At 40.6% G+C, this 18,548-nt stretch overlaps 1 protein-coding gene across 4 annotated transcripts in view; it reads left to right on the top strand.

Moving 5' to 3' along the window:
- Window positions 1-18,548, top strand: part of OLFM3 (olfactomedin 3) — a 235,445-nt gene that overhangs the window by 197,856 nt on the left and 19,041 nt on the right. For 2 of the 4 annotated variants that reach the window (XM_053245633.1, XM_053245630.1), the window contains exons 3-4: window positions 4,707-4,862; window positions 14,148-14,367. In XM_053245633.1, coding sequence (XP_053101608.1) covers window positions 4,707-4,862; window positions 14,148-14,367 — 376 coding nt within the window. Of the gene's footprint in view, window positions 1-2,732; window positions 2,773-4,706; window positions 4,863-14,147; window positions 14,368-18,548 lie in introns of all 4 variants that reach the window. The other 2 variants (XM_053245632.1, XM_053245631.1) reach the window with 2 other exon arrangements.

Raw genomic sequence — 18,548 nt, 5'->3', positions numbered from 1 at the left:
CAATCAATCTTTATTACAGTCCCAGACCAGCACAAGAATAAAAATCATACAAGGGCATGGGGAAAACATCAAATACTAAAAATAGCCAGTTACTGCCCTACAATAAAATTGTGTTATATATTTAAACTATAAAATGTACTAGAAGGTAAAGGCAGGATAGCTAAAAAAAATAAGGGAAAGGAGTTAATAAGACTACTAAAACTAATAAAACGACTAACTAATATGAACAGTTTGATACAATCTATATAAAATTGGTCTGTAGGGTAATACAACTCTAACGGAATGTCTAATAAAATGAAGGTAAAACATAGTTAGATATATAAGTACATAAATAGTAAAAATATTTAAAAAGACATGTTAAAATAAATTGATCAGTAGTTAAAATCACAGATTATGGACCGACAGTCATGGTGTTTCAGATCAAAAATCACCTTCTTTTCTCAACATCTTTTATGGCTGAACTCTTTCAAACATGTTCATTTATTTATAATGACCTCTCTTGCCCTCACTCTAAACTGACTTGCTTGCTCTCAATGATGTCATTATGCAGGCATATTTGCTTGGTTATATAGCATGGTTACATTAACCCATTCAGTCTGTGATCCCAAATTGGCAGGGATCAACCATGTGACTAATCCAGGAAGTAGAAAAGAGAGGCAGTCTGGGAAACAAAAAAAGTAGTCTGAAGAGACAGTGGCTCTGAATATTTACACAACCAGCATTTCATAAAATATTTCTTCTCTAGTGAAATAGTATTGGGCCTGAAAAATCAAACAGCACAGCTCTAGAAAAAGCTATTTTAATTTAATCACACTGAGTACACAAGGAAATTCCTTTTATGTTGCTACTTCCATAAATCCCTGTATTGAGACTTATTACAGATTCAGGGTAAATTTAGCTCTGGCAAAACAAACAGTCCTAGTTTTGTCACACTTCTGAGGGGATTTTGTTTGCTTGACTTCCATAGCTATGAGGATAATGGGGGGGGGGAGTGGATTTGCTATATTATTACAAGCACTTTTTCCAAAGGCGTTAAGAGTTGGATAAGTAGCAAATCTGCATTCTGATGAAATCCTAGCTTTCCAGTCTTTTGAAAGTAGAAGTGGGGTGAAAGAGATTACATGATCGCAAATCCACAACATCATTTCTTTCCATTTATTCTAGCCCACCCCATCCTCCAGGGATGAATTGGGTTACACATCTAAAACATGCTGGATCTGACCAAATATTTCTGTTGCCCTGGGTTCTGTATCTGCCACCTGCAATCCACATGCCTCTGGAAACTCAGAAGCTGGACATAAAAACATGAAGGTGGATGCCTTCTGTTGATGTTTGTCCCTTGTATCTGAGATTCAGAGGTATTCTGTCTTTCACCATGGATGGTCCATTTAGCCCTCTTGTGAATAATTTGCTAATGAAAACCAAAATTCAAATGGCATGCACACATGCTGTGATCCAAAGCACTAGCTCCACTAGCATCCCAACTAGGCAGTCTTGATTCTCAGGGTACTTGGAGAAGCTGAAATGTGTAATCGGAAAAAGAAATCTGGAAGCCTTGTGTGGCACCTGGGCACATTTATTGGCTGTTTCTCCTATCATCATCATCATCATCATCATCATTATTATTATTATTATTACTTTGCTTGTTTTTAGCCCCATTGATGCTCATGACAGGTCCCTGTCAAGACACCAAGGGAGACAACAGAGGGGAAAAATGGGAAGTGAGGGGTGGAGAGAATGTATGATGACTACAGTTATACCTGGACCTTCTTCAGGCTGTATTCGGATTAAAGGAGGAACAGGAGCACACCCACCAGCCACATACGCCATGCCAACACACTCCATGGCCATGCCCCTTGCTCTCCCTGCAGTTAGTGCTTGCCTACAGATGTGCATCGGCCAGCTGAGCGGCAGGGGTGGGGTGTGTGGTGGGGGAAGGAATGGGACAGGAGTGTGCAAAGCTGAGTGGCAGTATCAGTGATTTTATACTCTCCCACCCTCATTCTCCCACTCCCACCCCAGTGAGCACCAGCTATGCCTGGGGTGGCTTCCGCAGACAAGCACTGAATGTGGTGGGGGCGGGGGGACATTGCCATGGAGTACATAGTGTGAGGGTGGAGTGGCTAGCTGGCACACTCCTGTTCTCCCCATAGGCCCTCAGGCTGAACCCCTAGACAGGGCTGCAATTAGGCTTAGATACAGCTGGGGTACTAATACTAGGGGTTTCTGCCAAAGGCATCATTAAAAATGTGTGTTTAGAAGAGGCAAGTAAGAGAGGACATCACAGAGGTATTCTGGGAGGCAGTTTCATGCATAAGGGACAGCAAGGGAGAATTTAACTGGGAAGAACATCAAGCTTGGAGATGCTTGCGGACATCCAGAGTAATAAAGTGCTTCTTTAGTCTAGACGTTGGCCATCATTTTGAAGTACTCACAGAAAACACTAGCACAATTCTCTTTAAAAAAGAAAACTTTGTACTTGAAAAAATGAAACTTAAAAAATGAAACTTGGTATATCTGTTAATCATTGTTTTGCCCAGAACTATGTTCACCAAGCACTGATATTTAAATGAGTATATCAGAAGAGCATAAAAAACCAACGTTTTAAAAAATAGCACTTGAATGTGTCGAGAGCCCAGGCAGAACTAAAAGTGTAGCCCCATATAAAAACATTTCCCCATCTCTTTGACATAAACTTACTGTGTTTCCCTGTCTTTTATTGCCCCTGCCAGCAGAGAAGAGGCAGGGAGTGGCACAGAAGTCACAACACAGGTAAGAATGCCTACAAGGTATGAAGAGAGGGGGGACAATATGACACCGAGCTGCCATTTTTAGCAACAGCCTCATGTCAGCATCACATCTAGTTCTGCCCCAGTCACAAAAGGCGTTTGCTGGTTTTAAGGTCACACAGCTGATGGTCGTGATGTTATTACTCTTGGGTCATTATCTTGCAAAAACAATCAAAAGAACTACGTATGCCATCAAGGAGATGGCCTGCAAGGAGATGGCACATAGCATGATCAGAACATTTGAAACATCAGCAGGAGCTGCCTATATTGTATTTGAATAACAGCTGGACTTTGTTTATCACAAGTTTTTCATGGGCATGAATAATTTCGAAGTCAGCATCCCAACTTTAATTCTTTCCCTATTTAAAATCCAATTTAGTGATATTTTTACTGCAGATTCTTGGGAGTGAGTTAACAGAGAATTGAAATGGAATTGGGCGTATTACACCATTTGAATACCTGGCACTTTTAAAAGTTTCCCAGTAGGGTACATTTATCTATCCCCTTTAAAAACAGTGGCAGCCAAAATCAAGCTCACTAGGGTTGCCCCTCAACTGTATTTCTATCATCATTTTGCAGATGGAAATGGAAGCAGAGAGAGAAAGGGCAAATCCACACTACAGGCCTCAAGTTTAACCATTTATTCCTTATTTGCAGGGAACCCTGTCGTGGGGGTGGGGGGCTACAACAGAGAATATTCAGCACTATCACCGAACTTCAGTTCTCAGGATTGTTTAATGAAAGCCATGATGATTAAGCTGGCATTTAAAGCAACATGCATATTTTCTGTACAGTAAATCTGCCCTTTGGGGTTTTTCAGTTGGCAACTATTTCCGGTAAATGCCTCCCCATGTGAAAATGAAGTGGTAAGGGCACTATGGATTTTGCCACTTCAGAAAGAAACATAAGAAGCAATTAATCAACATGGCAGAGATTCAGAGCACTAGATATAGTTCACTCTCTGTGTGTGCAGCTGGGGGTTCTTTCCCACCCTTCTGAAAGTCCCCCTCCCCCGCACTCCATACTGCAGTGCCCAGCCACCAGCATTTGAAGCTCAGGGGGATTTCTGTATGGAGAAGCCAAAGAAAAAAGTGAGATAAACCTGGTTCACACCCAGAAACATTTCCATGCACCAAATGGTCATTTTACACATAATATGGCAGTAAACCCATGACCCAGCAAGGAACTAAAGCCATGTCTGGCTCCTGTATCATAAAAGTAAAAGTGTGCCATCGGGTCAGTGTCTACTCCTGATGACCACAGAGCCCTGTGGTTGTCTTTGGTAGAATACAGGAAGGGTTTACCATTGCCATCTCCCACACCGTGTGAGATGATGCTTTTCAGCATCTTACACGTGTCTAAAATTAAGTTTTTGGTATATTCATACTTTACATTTAAATATTTAGGTGTGCATTTAAAATATCTTAGATATATTGTATACCTACAAATGTAAAGTGTAGAAATTAGCCTCAAGAGATGGTTTTGATACCTTTGGTCAACGCTGACCTCTGGTGTAGTTTTCTGTCAACCCAGAAGCAATGATGTTTCATCGACCTGCCTTAGAATAGATGTTCCTCTTGTAGTATTTTGCTGAGGTGTAACAATATGTTCTTTTAAAGATATCATTTGATGGATAAAGGTACAGGTTCAAATTCTCTATTGCCACAGTCTTTTTAATTTTAGAGAGGTTGTGCCTGTATGGCACAATAGTAGAACCTAGAATATGGTTTGGATTCTGTTTTCTCGTGCATTTAAAATCTTGGCATTTTGTTGAGATTTTTAAAAATGGCTAATAATCTCAGTATTGACTCATGATGACATATCAGTCTCAGTCTCGATTTACTTATCTGCATTCATATATCAGAAAGAAAGCTTTAAAAGAAACCTGAGAATATAGTTGGTGTTCTTCTTTAACAGGTTCAGAATATGTCTCAGTCCATTGAAGTTTTAAACCTACGGACTCAGAGGGATTTCCAGTATGTTTTAAAAATGGAAACACAAATGAAAGGGCTGAAGGCCAAGTTCCGGCAAATTGAAGATGACCGGAAGACCTTAATGACAAAGCATTTTCAAGTAGGTTTGAAACGTTTTTTAACAGTAACTTTGAATGACTGCCAGAAGCGATATGCTTGCGAGGAACAATATGCGGCTATCTAGGCTGTCAGCTTGAAGTGCTTGTCCATAAGCTCATAATAAACTCATGTTTCTACTGTGATCATCCCCCTCGCTGTGCAGTTTCATTGTGATGGTGACTGTTAACGTGACCATTCATTACTGTGACAATAGAAGAGTGTTTTTGCAAAACAGAATCCTATTTTCACTGCATCCACGATGAAGTTCCTACCAGGAGATTTATATGCAGCCAGGCTCTGCTTGTGATAAATGAGTTACCCAAGAGAATTAATAACAAAAGAACTAGGCATGATGTCCTTTTACATTCTAATAACATTTTGTACTATCTAAGATGGGAAAGTTTATAGGAATATAGGTTAATGTTGCATTAATTAGTAGCACTAAGCTTTTTTTTGAAAAAATGTTTGGGCTTCATGGTTATGCACTTGTATAGCAGGGAAGAAAGGGGCATGAAGTAGCGTATTTAAACAACACCAGGGGTAGGAGAGATGCTTCTGAAATTCTCCCTAGATTTCAGAGTTTATAATTACCAGGTCTTGTTTCTAAAATGGAACCAATGCATTAGGAATTATCCATTGTTCCATTTTTTAGAATTTCCAGATTTTGTATGGTGCATAGTGCATGTGTAGTTTGCTGTATTTTTCAGTTCTTTTGTGCCTCTCCCCACTGCTCATTATTGATTCACATGTCCACATTGATAAAGCATTGCAGAAAGGCAATCTTGATGAGATTATATCAAAAAAATTCTGTGTGGTGTTTTACCAATGCACACGGCATTCATGGGATCTTAGTGTAATCATATGCAGAATCATATCAGGATTGACCAAACTCTGCAAAAAAGGAATGTGAACTTGCACATTAGTGAGACAGAGTGGGAAAAGACACAGACGAGCAAAGGAACAGAAAGCTACAGTAAACTGCACTTTGCTTCTATTCTGGAATTAATGTTAGAAATGATGCTGGTTAAACCAAAACAAGAGGAGGAGTAAAAATCCTATTTACATTATGTTCAGCCCCGGTAAAATCTGTATATACAGTACATGGCATGTACAGATCTGTACACACATACAGTTATTCACATGTTATGTTGAACAAACATACAGCAGTACACTTCCTGTCTGGGCCTGCCACAGATTCACTCTTAAAATGAATGCATGTACAGTCTTTCACACAAAAAACATGTGCACACCAAGGGTGGCTCTGGGGGATGGGGGCATTTGCCCCCCTCAGAAAAGCATTTGCCACCTCACCTGACCCCCCTTTCTGTTTCAGCAATCTAACATATGGGATACAGCTCACCCACCCAGAAATGCACTTTGCCCCTTTGGTCTCCCCCCTCAATTTTTTTCTGATGCCTCCACTGACAGAACACCTGAACACACACACAATATCATGTCTGAATAGGGCTTAAAATGCAGGGCGGAGCAAACCCAAAGAATGACAGAGGAAACCCCAGCATCTCTAGCCAGGGATGTTGAACCTGGCAGGCTCAACAGACCCAAAACAATAGCAGAAAGAGAAGCTTCTGGCCTGCTTTAGCTGTAATGCCCTACTGCACAGGGCCAGAGAACAGTGCTGTAGTGACTAGATCAGTAGGGGCGAGATTCTACAGAGGCTGATTCGAATGTGGCTCTTTAGTTGGCGCAATTTGCCTTTGGGCCGCAGACTAAGCTGCCAGCAAGCTGCCCCTCTCCCTGCTTCTCTGTCCCTTAGCTTCCCTACTCAGTGGCTTACTAGCTTCTCAGCTTGCCTATTAGCTTACCTTTCTGCCTTGTCTCACCTCTTCCCACCTGCTAGTCGTGACAGGTAAGATCAGGAAAAGTCCCTTCATGTCTAAGCACAAAATAAGATAGAATACATTTTCTTATTAAGGTTTTAAGGAAAGGTCCAGATGGTAGTGGATATAGGATATCCCCCCCCCCCCCCGAAACAGATCAGCTGGACTAAATGCCTGCTCTACAATTTTTTATCATCATTGGCCATAATAAGACATTTGTAACGTGCCATTCATGCATTTGCCATTACACTTTTCACCAGCAAAGTGTAATGCAGCATCCAGCAGTTCGATACAAGTTGTCAAAGGCAACAGCATGTTCTAACACTGTAACCTTTTAAAGGCTTGATATTTGGATTGGCTGGACCTACAGATTGGACTTGATAGTTCAACCAGCATGTTAAAAGGATTGCAAGCCAATAATATTGCTCCGTAATTTAAAAGGTCAGAATAATAGACTATGCCAGTTTCTTTCAGACCTGTAATCTGCAAGAATACAGATGCTGTAGTTCATTCCAAGAGACAAAAGAACGGAGAGGTATTGCACGTGCTTGGCATGCACAACGTCCCAGGCTCAGCGGCGAGCATCTCCAGTTGAAGGATCTCAAGTGGCAGGGCTGGGAAAGAAACCTCTGACTTGAGACTCTGGGGAGCTGTTGCCAGTCAGCAGACAGTCTTGGACCAACTGGACCAGTTGTCCGACTCTGTAGATGGCAGTTTCAAATGTGCAAAAGTGTTCAACCACTTCCAGTGTTTCCGCCCCCAGCCCCATTTCTACTAACTTAGTTGAAAATATTATGAACACCTTTCTTATCTGTTTCAGCTCTATTTGGCCTTTCTAAAGTTGCTATAAGTTGAGAAATGTGTGGGATTGAGATGGAGTCCTCCATTTTGTGTTCTGATACAGTTATTCTCTGTCTTAAAATGGCCAGTCTGGTGGAAAATAAAGGGCTCTTGTTGGTGGTCAATTACAGGGGAAAGCTCAAAAGGTTGACCTGGAAGGTGAGTCACCTCCTGAAGCCAAGAGGTTGGCCGAGGAGGACGGGGAGTAAATTGAGGAGATATAAGGCAGCATTTGAAAGAGGTTTTAGTTAGTTTGCTAGGAGTCATCAGAGGGAATCAGAGAAAAATTAGAAGAAGAAAGCCAGAAAAAGAAGAGTTGCCAAAAGAAGAAAGCTGAAGGGAAAAGTTGCTGGAGAGACTAAGGAACTGGTGAGATTGATTAGGGACATCATTTAAAACGTATAGCTGGATGCATTGTCCTGTTTATTATTTACTTACTTACTTAATATATTTGTATACTGCCAATTACAAAAGTATCAAGGTAGTTAACAAACAAATAAAAAAGCCAAAAATATAAAACAAACATTAAAACATTTACAGAATTCAATTTAAAACAAGGAATTGGTAAATATTTAACTAAAATCTGGGCTGAAGAGATGCGTCTTTAGTTGTTTCCTAAAAGCCATCAGTGGTGGAGCAGCTCTAATTTCAACAAGAAGTGCATTCCACAGCCTGGGGCAACTACAGAGAAGGCTTCGCCAGGCGAACTGGAGGCACCCTTATATGAACCTCCTTCAACAGTCTTAATATTATTATTATTATTATTATTATTATTATTATTATTATTATTATTATTAATTCGATTTCTATACCGCCCTTCCAAAAATGGCTCAGGGCAGTTTACAAAGAGAGATAACAAATAAGATGGCTCCCTGTCCCCAAAGGGCTCACATTCTAAAAAGAAACATAAGACAGACACCAGCAACAGTCACTGGAAGTACTGTGCTGGGGGTGGATAGGGCCAGTTACTCTCCCCCTGCTAAATAAAGAGAATCACCACGGTAAAAGGTGCCTCTTTGCCCAGTTAGCAGGGGATGGCTTTGCTATCCTTTGCTCATTTTTGAAAATAAATATTCAGAAAACAATTTCTAAGAATATAAATTAGATTGTTGCCTTTCAAGTAAAGACATCACTTGTTCAAGATTGTTGTGGTCTCTGAGTTTTGTTCCCCACCCTGTGCTTACTTGCCACACTACTCTATCTGAGTGACTGTGGAGATTCAGAGATACTGTGGCCTGTTGGTGGAGGCAGCCAGGGAATAAAGACTACTACTTGGAAGCAGTGGTAAACTCCAAAAAGTGAAAGAGGTTGCTTTGCTTGCCTTCCTCCCTTACTCACATGGCTGGTTACCACCAAAAAGTGACAGCTGAGTTATTATAGAGTTATTCCCCTTACTTTATTGATGTGTGCTGGATCAGGCCTCTGAGCAACTTCATCCTACATGCATTAGCCTGACCAAATTTCAGTTAAGATATGGTGAAGAATTGCTTATTTGGGAAAAGAAGCAATGAGTCTCCCCATGTATTTTACACACTGAGGCTGTTCTCACATGCAGCATAACCCAGGTTAGGCTGTGCATGAAAACCACCGGGATCAGGCCTGATCCTGGTGCAGTAGCACCATCTAGCCTGGCTTTTAAGCCCAGCTTTTAGCCGAGGTTGAGCAAGCATTCCCTTATCCTCGGCACCTGCTCGCATGTGGGCATGGGCTGCTTCTAGCCCCACCACCCACAGAGACGGGTGCCTAGAGCATCTGTCTATTGGGGGAATCCCCCAATGCATTGCACGTATCACATGATGCATTGTGGGATTCACGGAAGCCGGGACATCGAGTCCCGACCCCAGATCAATCTGCCCTGCTTCATGCTGCATGGAGCAGGCCGATCATGTGGGAGCACACTTCACGCTCCCACTGAGCAACCAACGATCATCTGGGGAAAGGCAAGGTTTGGGGAGCCTCCCCCCCCCCGTACTGGCCCCATAGTATTCCTATTTCCTGAACATTCTGAAAAGTTAAAAGACTCTTTTCAATTTGCCTCTTGGAAGTCTTCCAGAAAGCACTTTCATTCCTCAGCTCAGCCCCCAGCCCACTGATGACCACATACAATTTGTGGCTTAGATTTGCACCAACCATGTGGTCACACGCTGGAAAGTAGTGTCTCCACAATGAATAATTTGTTTAGCTCTGCAGAGCTGATTGTGAGGGAGAAGGCAAATTTTTGCTGAGCTCTCATTCCTCCAGAAGTGCCCTGTGCCACCCAATAATATGTGCATGAATGTCATGCAGCACTCAGGGACATAGTTTTGTGTGGTGCAAACCACTTGCCCGGGGAGAAGAGATTAGTGAATCACCTGGAGACACACACACCCCTTGCTTGATCAGTTCTGCAGAGCTAAGGAAGCAGTTCGTTGAGGGCATGCTTCTTCCCAGCACATGGTCTGCAGTTAGTTTGGGTGCTGGCCTTGTGCACATACTCTGTACTTGGTATGCTGATTGATTGATTAAGTGCCGTCAAGTCGGTGTCGACTCTTAGCGACCACATAGATAGATTCTCTCCAGGATGATCTGTCTTCAACTTGGCCTTTAAGGTCTCTCAGTGGCGCATTCATTGCTGTCATAATCAAGTCCATCCAACTTGCTGCTGGTCATAATAAGGATGATTGCATATACATTAGTGTTAAAATGTGCATTCATTTATATATCTTGTCCACACGTTTCATTGGTTACAATAAAAACAAGTGCACATTCAGTAAATACAGTTTATTTTATTTATTTATTGAACATATTTATATACCGCCCAAAACAATGCTGTCTAAGAACTTAGAAAAAAATCTATAATTCTTTCATTCGGTCTATACAAATGCCATGAAACCATACTGAAGCCAACATTGAAAAGTATCCCATTGACTTATATAGTTGTGGCACTGCACTATAAATTAAGATATCTCAAACAGAAAGATGATTTAATGTCCATTTGTAAAGGTACTTGTGACGTTATGGTGCTTTGTCTAATAAAACACTCCCTCAACTCATCCTTTCCAAACCACTTTTATTCAAAGATTTCTGGGCATCTACAATAAATGGAATTTTCCTCCTGAGTATAAAATTATATATGAGAGCTGCAAAGGGAACTCTAGTTACGCTAATGCATTTATGGTAATAACATTTCCGCATGTAATTTAAAAATGCAATTTCCATCTGCTTAAATTAGCTATGTGTAAAACATGAGTTTTGACATTGCCTATGGATTTTTCCTTTCTGGAGTTAATATTTCCCAGATGAAATTTTTGAAAAACTTCATTAAGGTAAAGTGGTAAATACAATTAATATAAATGTACCGTTATTAAAACACTGTCACCACTATCCTCATTGTTACAAAACATGGCCCAGTGTTTAAAAAACCCTTAGAGCAGAAACCTCTTCAATAAGCATAAATCTGATTTCACAACATCGCCTAATTTCATCATGAGGATACTCTACAATCATCATAGGTGATGCTTCATTCTTAGAGCTGCTTCAATAATGCATTTTGGTACACGACAAATTCTACATACCTCATGGCCAATCTATGAAAGCAGAGCTCTTGAAATTAAAAGTATTTATTCCTGCTGAAATCAGCAGAACTAAAACTTCAGTTCAAGTATTCATATATTATCTGGCTTATGGACTGGGACAAGACTTATCTACCATTTCCTAATTTCTTGCTCAAGACTCTTTCCTGCTTAGGCTCTTGTCCTAAGTTTTCTCCTGCCTTTTAAGTTCTCATTGGTCCATAGTGATAAAGAGGTTTTATTTATTTTTTATTTATTTTTACACTTATCTCTCTCTCTTTCTCCAAGGAGCTCAGAGCACATGATTGTTTTTACCCTCACAAAAGCCTAACTAGGTTAAGCTGAGAGATACATGACTGGCCCAGAGTCACCCAGTGAGTTTCATGGTTGAATGGGGATTCGAACTTGGCTCTTCCCAGTCCTAGTCCAATGCTCTAACCACTATGCAATGCTGGCTCCCTATGCTGAGGTTTAACAGAGCTCTTTTTTATTTTCTTTTTACCTTTGTACACTTCCCACTTTGGGTGCGTTGTCTATTCCATTGTCTCTCTAAGTACTTGAATGCTAAGATATTTTCTCTTTTATGGACTAGGAATGTCAGGAGTTTCCCTTCCTCCTGATAATTTCACAGTCTTCTTGAAATTCTTTTGAAAGTCCTTCACTGTTTCTCTTCAGCAGGAACCTCCAAAATTGCCTTGAAATTTTGCACTGGGTGAAATCCAGTGATAAGTTAAGGGGCGGGGGGGTCTTGTTAGGGTCAAGTTCCATGTTCATTTAAACATGTTGCAGACACACTTAAATCTGGAAGCTCCTCATATTTTTTTGGGGGGGGGAATCTTGGAATTTTGTAGGAATGTTTATGAGGCCTTATGGCCTGAGAGGAAAGATAAAAAGAACTTATAATAAACAAATGAATAAAAAGCAGCCCAAGGCACAATCAGTTTGAGACCACAACATGTGGGGATGGAGCAGTTAACTCTTTCCCCATGCACCACCCCACTGCTAAATATTCCCCCATAAAAGTGGCCATGTTCCCCTAAAGATGCTATTTGCAGTAAATAGTCATTTTGGGAGCATATAGCAGCCCCCAGGGGTTTGGTTTTCAGTAGGAAAATGGTATAAAGGGAATGAGTTAACCCATCTCTCCTCATATGCCATGGTCCAAACCTAGATTACCCCACCCCGCTCCTGCTGCATCTGATTTTTCATTTAAGAGAAGTTTCCAGGTTTAAGCTATCTACTTTTACATATTGAAGGGATCATCTAGTTTGGCTCTTTTCAATATTCTTTTTTGTTTCCTTGAAAATTTCTCAGATGTTTTATTCAAAGGCTAACATCCACATTTGGCTTGCAATTTCACTTCAGGGGCAACTCAGTTACAATGCTTGCTGTTCTCCCCTGCCTTTTGTGTGCTTCAAACATCCTAATATGAAAATGCTCCTACTTCCTTAAAGGGAAAAGGTAAAGCCTGCCGTTGAGTCAGTGTCAACTCCTGGTGACCACAGAGCCCTGTGATTGTCTTTGGTAGAATACAGGAGGGATTTACCATTGCCATCTCCCGTGCAGTATGAGATTATGTCTTGTGGTAGCAAGCATGGCTTGTCCCCATAGCTAAGCAGGGTCTGCCCTGGTTGCATATCAATGGGAGACTTGATGTGTGAGCACTGCAAGATATTCCCCACAGGGAATGAAGCCGCTCTGGGAAGAGCAGAAGGTTTCCAAGTTCCCTCCCTGGCTTCTCCAAGATAGGGCTGAGAGAGACTCCTGCCTGCAGCCTTGGAGAAGCTGCTGCCAGTCTGTGAAGACAATACTGAGCTAGATAGACCAATGGTCTGATTCTGTATATGGCAGTTTCCTATGTTCCTATGCCTTTCAGCCTCTTCCTATATCACTGCTACCCGATATAGGTGTTTCCCATAGTCTGGGAAACATACCAGATGGGATTTGAAGTGGCAACTTTTGGCTTGCTAATCAAGTCATTTACCCACTATGCCATTAGGTGGCTTTCCTACTTCCTTAAATCAAAATATAATCTATACATTCCATTTTTGATTGCATTCTGAAAGGGACATTGACAGTGCCATGAAAAACCACCATGGATTTCACCAAGTAAGGATTTCCTACCATTATTCTGCAGAGTTCTGTGTCCTCCAATCCTACATATATAGTTAATATAGAAAACTCTTCGATACAACTCAGCTATAGTATGAAAACCTCCAAATTTACTGAGGTAACACTTAAGCCAGATTCAGTCAAACAATTCCAATGTTCAAGTGAAGTTTATGGAGTCAGGAACTCTAGCTTAACTGGATTATTGATGGGTTAAGAGCAATACTATGTTTCATAGACAGCTCATCATAATAAAGTATTAGTGTTCAATTGTGTGGTGTCACAAAGCTGAGCATTATTTATTTATTTACAACATTTGTTTATTACTTTTCAATAACTATTAAAGAGGTTTACAGCATAAAAAACAAAATGCTCAGCAATAATACATTAAAACAAAACGAAAACAATCAAATTTAAAAAGCAAACCGAATTTGCAGGCGGCGGGGACCATACAGACACCTGTATGTACAAACAATATAATGTCTGAAGAGGGCTAATTTGTCTGTATAGATGAATATTAGTGCATATTAATCTAAATGGCCCATTTCTGGTTAGCCTAGCTTTAACTGTTAATTGATTTAATGTTTTAAATTATTTTAATTGTAAACCGCCCAGAGACGCAGGTTTTGGGTGGTATAGAAATATAATAAATAAATAAATAAATAGGCAATCACTTTTCTTTCTATTTGTTTTACTTCCAGTAGTGGGGAAAACCTGATTTAAAAGGACATTATGTATGTTTTTTTAAAAAAATGAGGGCTGTATATGATTTATCCATAGATGAGCTTACTAAACCTTTCGTGGTGCACTAATCATAGCTTTGAAACAATGATCAATACAAATTTTAGGAGTAAATTTGACAATAAGTCTAAAAGAATCTTATCAAATAATTTAGGGAGTGCAACACATTTACACTTCTCTAATGCATACTTTGCTGTCTTTTCACAGGAATTGAAAGAAAAGATGGATGAGCTCCTGCCACTGATACCAGTTCTGGAACAGTACAAAACTGATGCCAAGTTAATCACCCAGTTCAAGGAGGAAATTAGAAATCTGTCTTCAGTTCTCACTGGGATCCAAGAGGAAATTGGTGCCTATGATTATGAGGAACTACATCAGCGAGTACTCAATTTGGAAACCAGACTTCGAGTCTGCATGAAAAAACTTAGTAAGTTCACAATTTCATGCCACATTTAGTTCTTTCTATATGCATTTGATCAGGTTTCTAACCATCTGGAATTCTTCCACGGTCTAGATTTCCCAAATAAAAAAAGAAAGCAGCTTGAAGTGCACTGCCCTCCTGATGATCTACCTTAGACCCACTGAGCACTGTGTCCCATTCTGGATACCACACTTTAAAGGAGGTATAGACAAATTGGAATGTTCAGAAAAAGGGCAACAAAGATGGTCAAGGAGGGCAGGGGTGTAGATATAATTTAAAAGATGGGACAAATGTCCCTGGGCCCAGGGGGGAGTGGAGCCTACTGGCTGGGCGACAACTTGCTTTTTGCTCACACCCTCTTGCCTCCCCAACTTATTGGCACATTGTTTGCTCCAGATTGAAGAACTCATATTGGCTTCGAGCTAAACCTCTCTAGGAGAAGAGGGAAGACAGGTGTCAGGCAGTGTTCCTTTCTCCTACTAATGGCTTGGCTAAGGCTCAGATTCAGCCCATGCATCCATTATCCTGACTGACATGATGAACAGTGAGGAAAATATTACTGAACACCAAGCAGCCAGTCACAAGGAGGAGAGGAGAAAGGGATGCTGCCCGACACTCCTCTCCTTTCCCCTTCCCTCCTGAAGGTGAGACAGATCTGAAAATATCTTCAGTTAAAGGAGCTTGGGGCCTTTTAAAAATCCTGCCCTCATTAAAAAGAACAGGGAATAACTATAATGCTCATTTTATCTCTTTCCATCCCTGCCCCACCCGTATTCCTTTGCAACTGTGTTCATTTTACCCCTAGATTTTTACATACACACTCGGGGCAAAATCTGAGACTGAGTTTCCCATGGAAAACTTACATCATGTCATGCTGTGTTGTGTATGCGAGAGAACGAGAGAGAGAGAGAGAGAGAGAGAGCGCATGGGTAATGTGTATTGTTTGCATAGGAGCAGAAGAAATGGTGTATCAATAATCATTTTGTTTTCTGAACATCCTTGTGTGGTGGGAAGAGAAGGCAGAGTCCCAACTCTGTTAACTTCTTGTTGCAGGACCTATTCCACCCTTGCTATGCCCTTGGTCAAAGGCCTGGAAAACAAGCCCTATGAGAGCTTGAAGGAGCCTGATATGTTTAGCCTGGAGCAGAAAAGATTGAGTGGGGGGGGGATACATGATACTACTCTTCATATATATGAAGGGCTGTCAAAACAAAGAGGTCAAAAACTTGTTCTCTGCTGTCCCAGAAGACAGGACAAGATTTATTGGGCTTAAGTTATGGGAGGGTAGGTTTTCCTCCACTTGAACCATGAGGAGAAGCTTCTTAATGGTAAAAGCCACTTGACAATACAGCCAACTATGCAGAGTGGTGATGGGCTCTTCCTTGCTAGAGATCTTCAAGGAGAGGCTGGAAGCTATCAGTTGAGGGTACTCAGATACTCAATTTTCTGTATCAAGCACAATAGCCACCAAAAACCGTGTGTGTGTGTGTGTGTGTGTATGTGTGTGTGTAAAACATAGTAACCACCCAGAAAAATGCATCACTTCCCCAAGCACCTAAGGGCAACGTTCCATCTGTGACATATGCAAGGTCAGATCACATGTGATTTCTCTAAATCACATTACGATTCTTTTACCAGTATTGGTAAAATAATGGGGAGGCCATTCTAGCACTGGATATAACAATTTGATTAGAGCTACCCCATGTAAGCCATATGCTACTTAGTCAACATGGAGCCGAGCCTGAGGGGAGTTGTTTTTATACAGCACTGGTAATATATAAATTTGGCCTGAGAAAACAAAGCTTAACTGGATAAGGGAGTAGGAAGAGTGCTGTTTTCAGCTGGGGAAGGCAATATCGATCGGAACAAACTACTTATATAACACATTGCCTTAGGATAACAGCCTTGGAGTTTACGTGTGTGTGTGTACACACACACACACACATTCAAAGAGTGAATCAGATATTGAAATGAGCTGAGAACAAATAGCCCCTTGCAAAATCTGACAAATGATCATATAAACATATACCCTGTAAATGCTACAAGTTGTAATGTCTGGTGAGCAGGCAATCACAATTTCAGAGAATAAGTCTCCACAGAGAATCCAGAGCATTTAATTAAGCTATGGATTCTTAACAGGAGGCAGGCAGTCTCAGAAATTATAGGTTAGAAATGACAGTGAAAGTAGAGATAAGCTTAAAATTATTTAAACACATTAACGTCTGCATTCATCAGTAACACTGAGGCTGGGCAAAAATGTGAGGACCTTCCAACTCAGCTTGTCAGAGTGTGTCATATCCAAAGTATCCCTACATTTATTTAAATCTAAGTATTTCTGCATGAATTGCTTTGTAGTTTAGGGTGCCTGTGTGTTTGTTCATAAAAATTATATGCCTCCTTTCATAAGGGGGCTTTAGTCTGCAGCTGGCATCCTTAGGAAGTACCAGTACTTCCAGTAAAGTGCTGGTTCTGGGCAGGCTCTGCTGTATTCTGCACACCCTGAGGGGCAGTTTTTGCCCATCTTTTCTGATCCGCCCTGCCCTCGGGGACCTACTTTCAGGGAACATTTCTGGTGGCAGGGAAGATTGGCATCAATGGAGCTGTGTTAGTCTGCAGCACAGCAGCACTTCATGAGAAGCATTATTGTTTCCTTAGGATGTCAGCCAGTGACTCCAGTCCAAAGCCCATATTTCCCAGAAGAGTTCTGTTAAAATCAACAACATTGTTCCAGATAAACTATTTGTGGATAACAACTGTATCCAAATTACAGCTCTTCCCAAATACCTTTACATATGAGTAAGTCGCATTGATTTCTGTGGATTCTACCTCCAAGCAAGTGTAGGATTGCAGTCTGAGCCATCTCCATAATTATTTGTCTCATATTTAAAGGGGCAATCTGGTTTTCCAAAACACCTTTGCATATACACATGTGCTCTCTCATATTTGAACACACATAACACCTTATCATTGTTTCTATATTGACCAAATATATCCAAGATAAAAGGGAGTGTGTGATGCTTAAAAGTTTGATAACAATAATAATTATTGTTATAATAATAACTATATTATTTGTTATTATTAAAACAACAAAAATAACAAATTATTGTTGGGGAGGAACCGGAGAGGGGAGAGAAGAGCTGGTCTTGTGGTAGCAAGCATGACTTGTCCCCTTAGCTAAGCAGGGTCTGCCTTGGTTGCATATGAATGGGAGACTTGATGTGTGAGCACTGCAAGATATTCCCTTCAGGGGATGAAGCCTCTCTGGGAAGAGCAGAAGGTTTCAAGTTCCCTCCCTGGCTTCTCCAAGATAGGGCTGAGAGAGATTCCTGCCTGCAACCTTGGAGAAGCCACTGCCAGTCTGTGAAGACAATACTGAGCTAGATAGACCAATGGTCTGACTTAGTATATGGCAGTTTCCTATGGTACCTGTACTAAATCTACAAGAATTGCAAGTACATAATAATTGATTTCCAAAGCAATTTTAAAAATCACAACTTCCATCCTTCTTTTGAGAAAACTAAGCATCTTTTAGAAGATCTCAATCATAAGCAAAATATTTATTTATTTGTTTAAAAGGTAACAGCATAATTATCCCACACCATAGCATTATAATCTGCTTCAGTATACTTGTGGGCGGTCTCTGAAAAACAATTTAGTTGTAGACTGGAGTTTATCCCGATCTCATGCATGCCAGTTTTCCTGGAGGCAATATACTGAGTCAGAGATAAAAGATGACGTCTAAATTCAGTTATCCTTTTAATAATTAATTTTCAGCATTCCCTTTTTACACTAGAAATAGCACAGAGAAGACAAGCAAAAGTACATGAGAGAAATCATCTACGTGAAATCTCTTTTGGGCTTCTTCTCTTGTCACTACAAATACTGAATCACATGCCATTTCACTGATGGAAGCTACATGAATGCAGACAGCAAAACACAGTCCTGGTTATAAATCGTGTATAGTTCTTACGGAATAAAATCTGTGATTATTATTATTATGGATTAAGCAGAGTTGACAGAAGCAGCTGTATACATGTTAATGCTTATTCTCGTGGGATAATTGTGACCATGATGCCATCATTTTGTTGTTGTGGAATAGCTTTCATGTATCAGTGATGAAAAATATCAGATAAGTCCTAAACTAGACAGGATGTCTATGTTTGAAACTGTGGTAGGCCCAGATCTGG

This window comes from Hemicordylus capensis, chromosome 4, assembly GCF_027244095.1.
Source record: "Hemicordylus capensis ecotype Gifberg chromosome 4, rHemCap1.1.pri, whole genome shotgun sequence".
Taxonomy (NCBI): Eukaryota; Metazoa; Chordata; class Lepidosauria; order Squamata; family Cordylidae; genus Hemicordylus; species Hemicordylus capensis.
The sequence above is the reverse complement of the archived record's forward strand: the minus strand, read 5'-3'. Positions and strand labels throughout refer to the sequence as shown.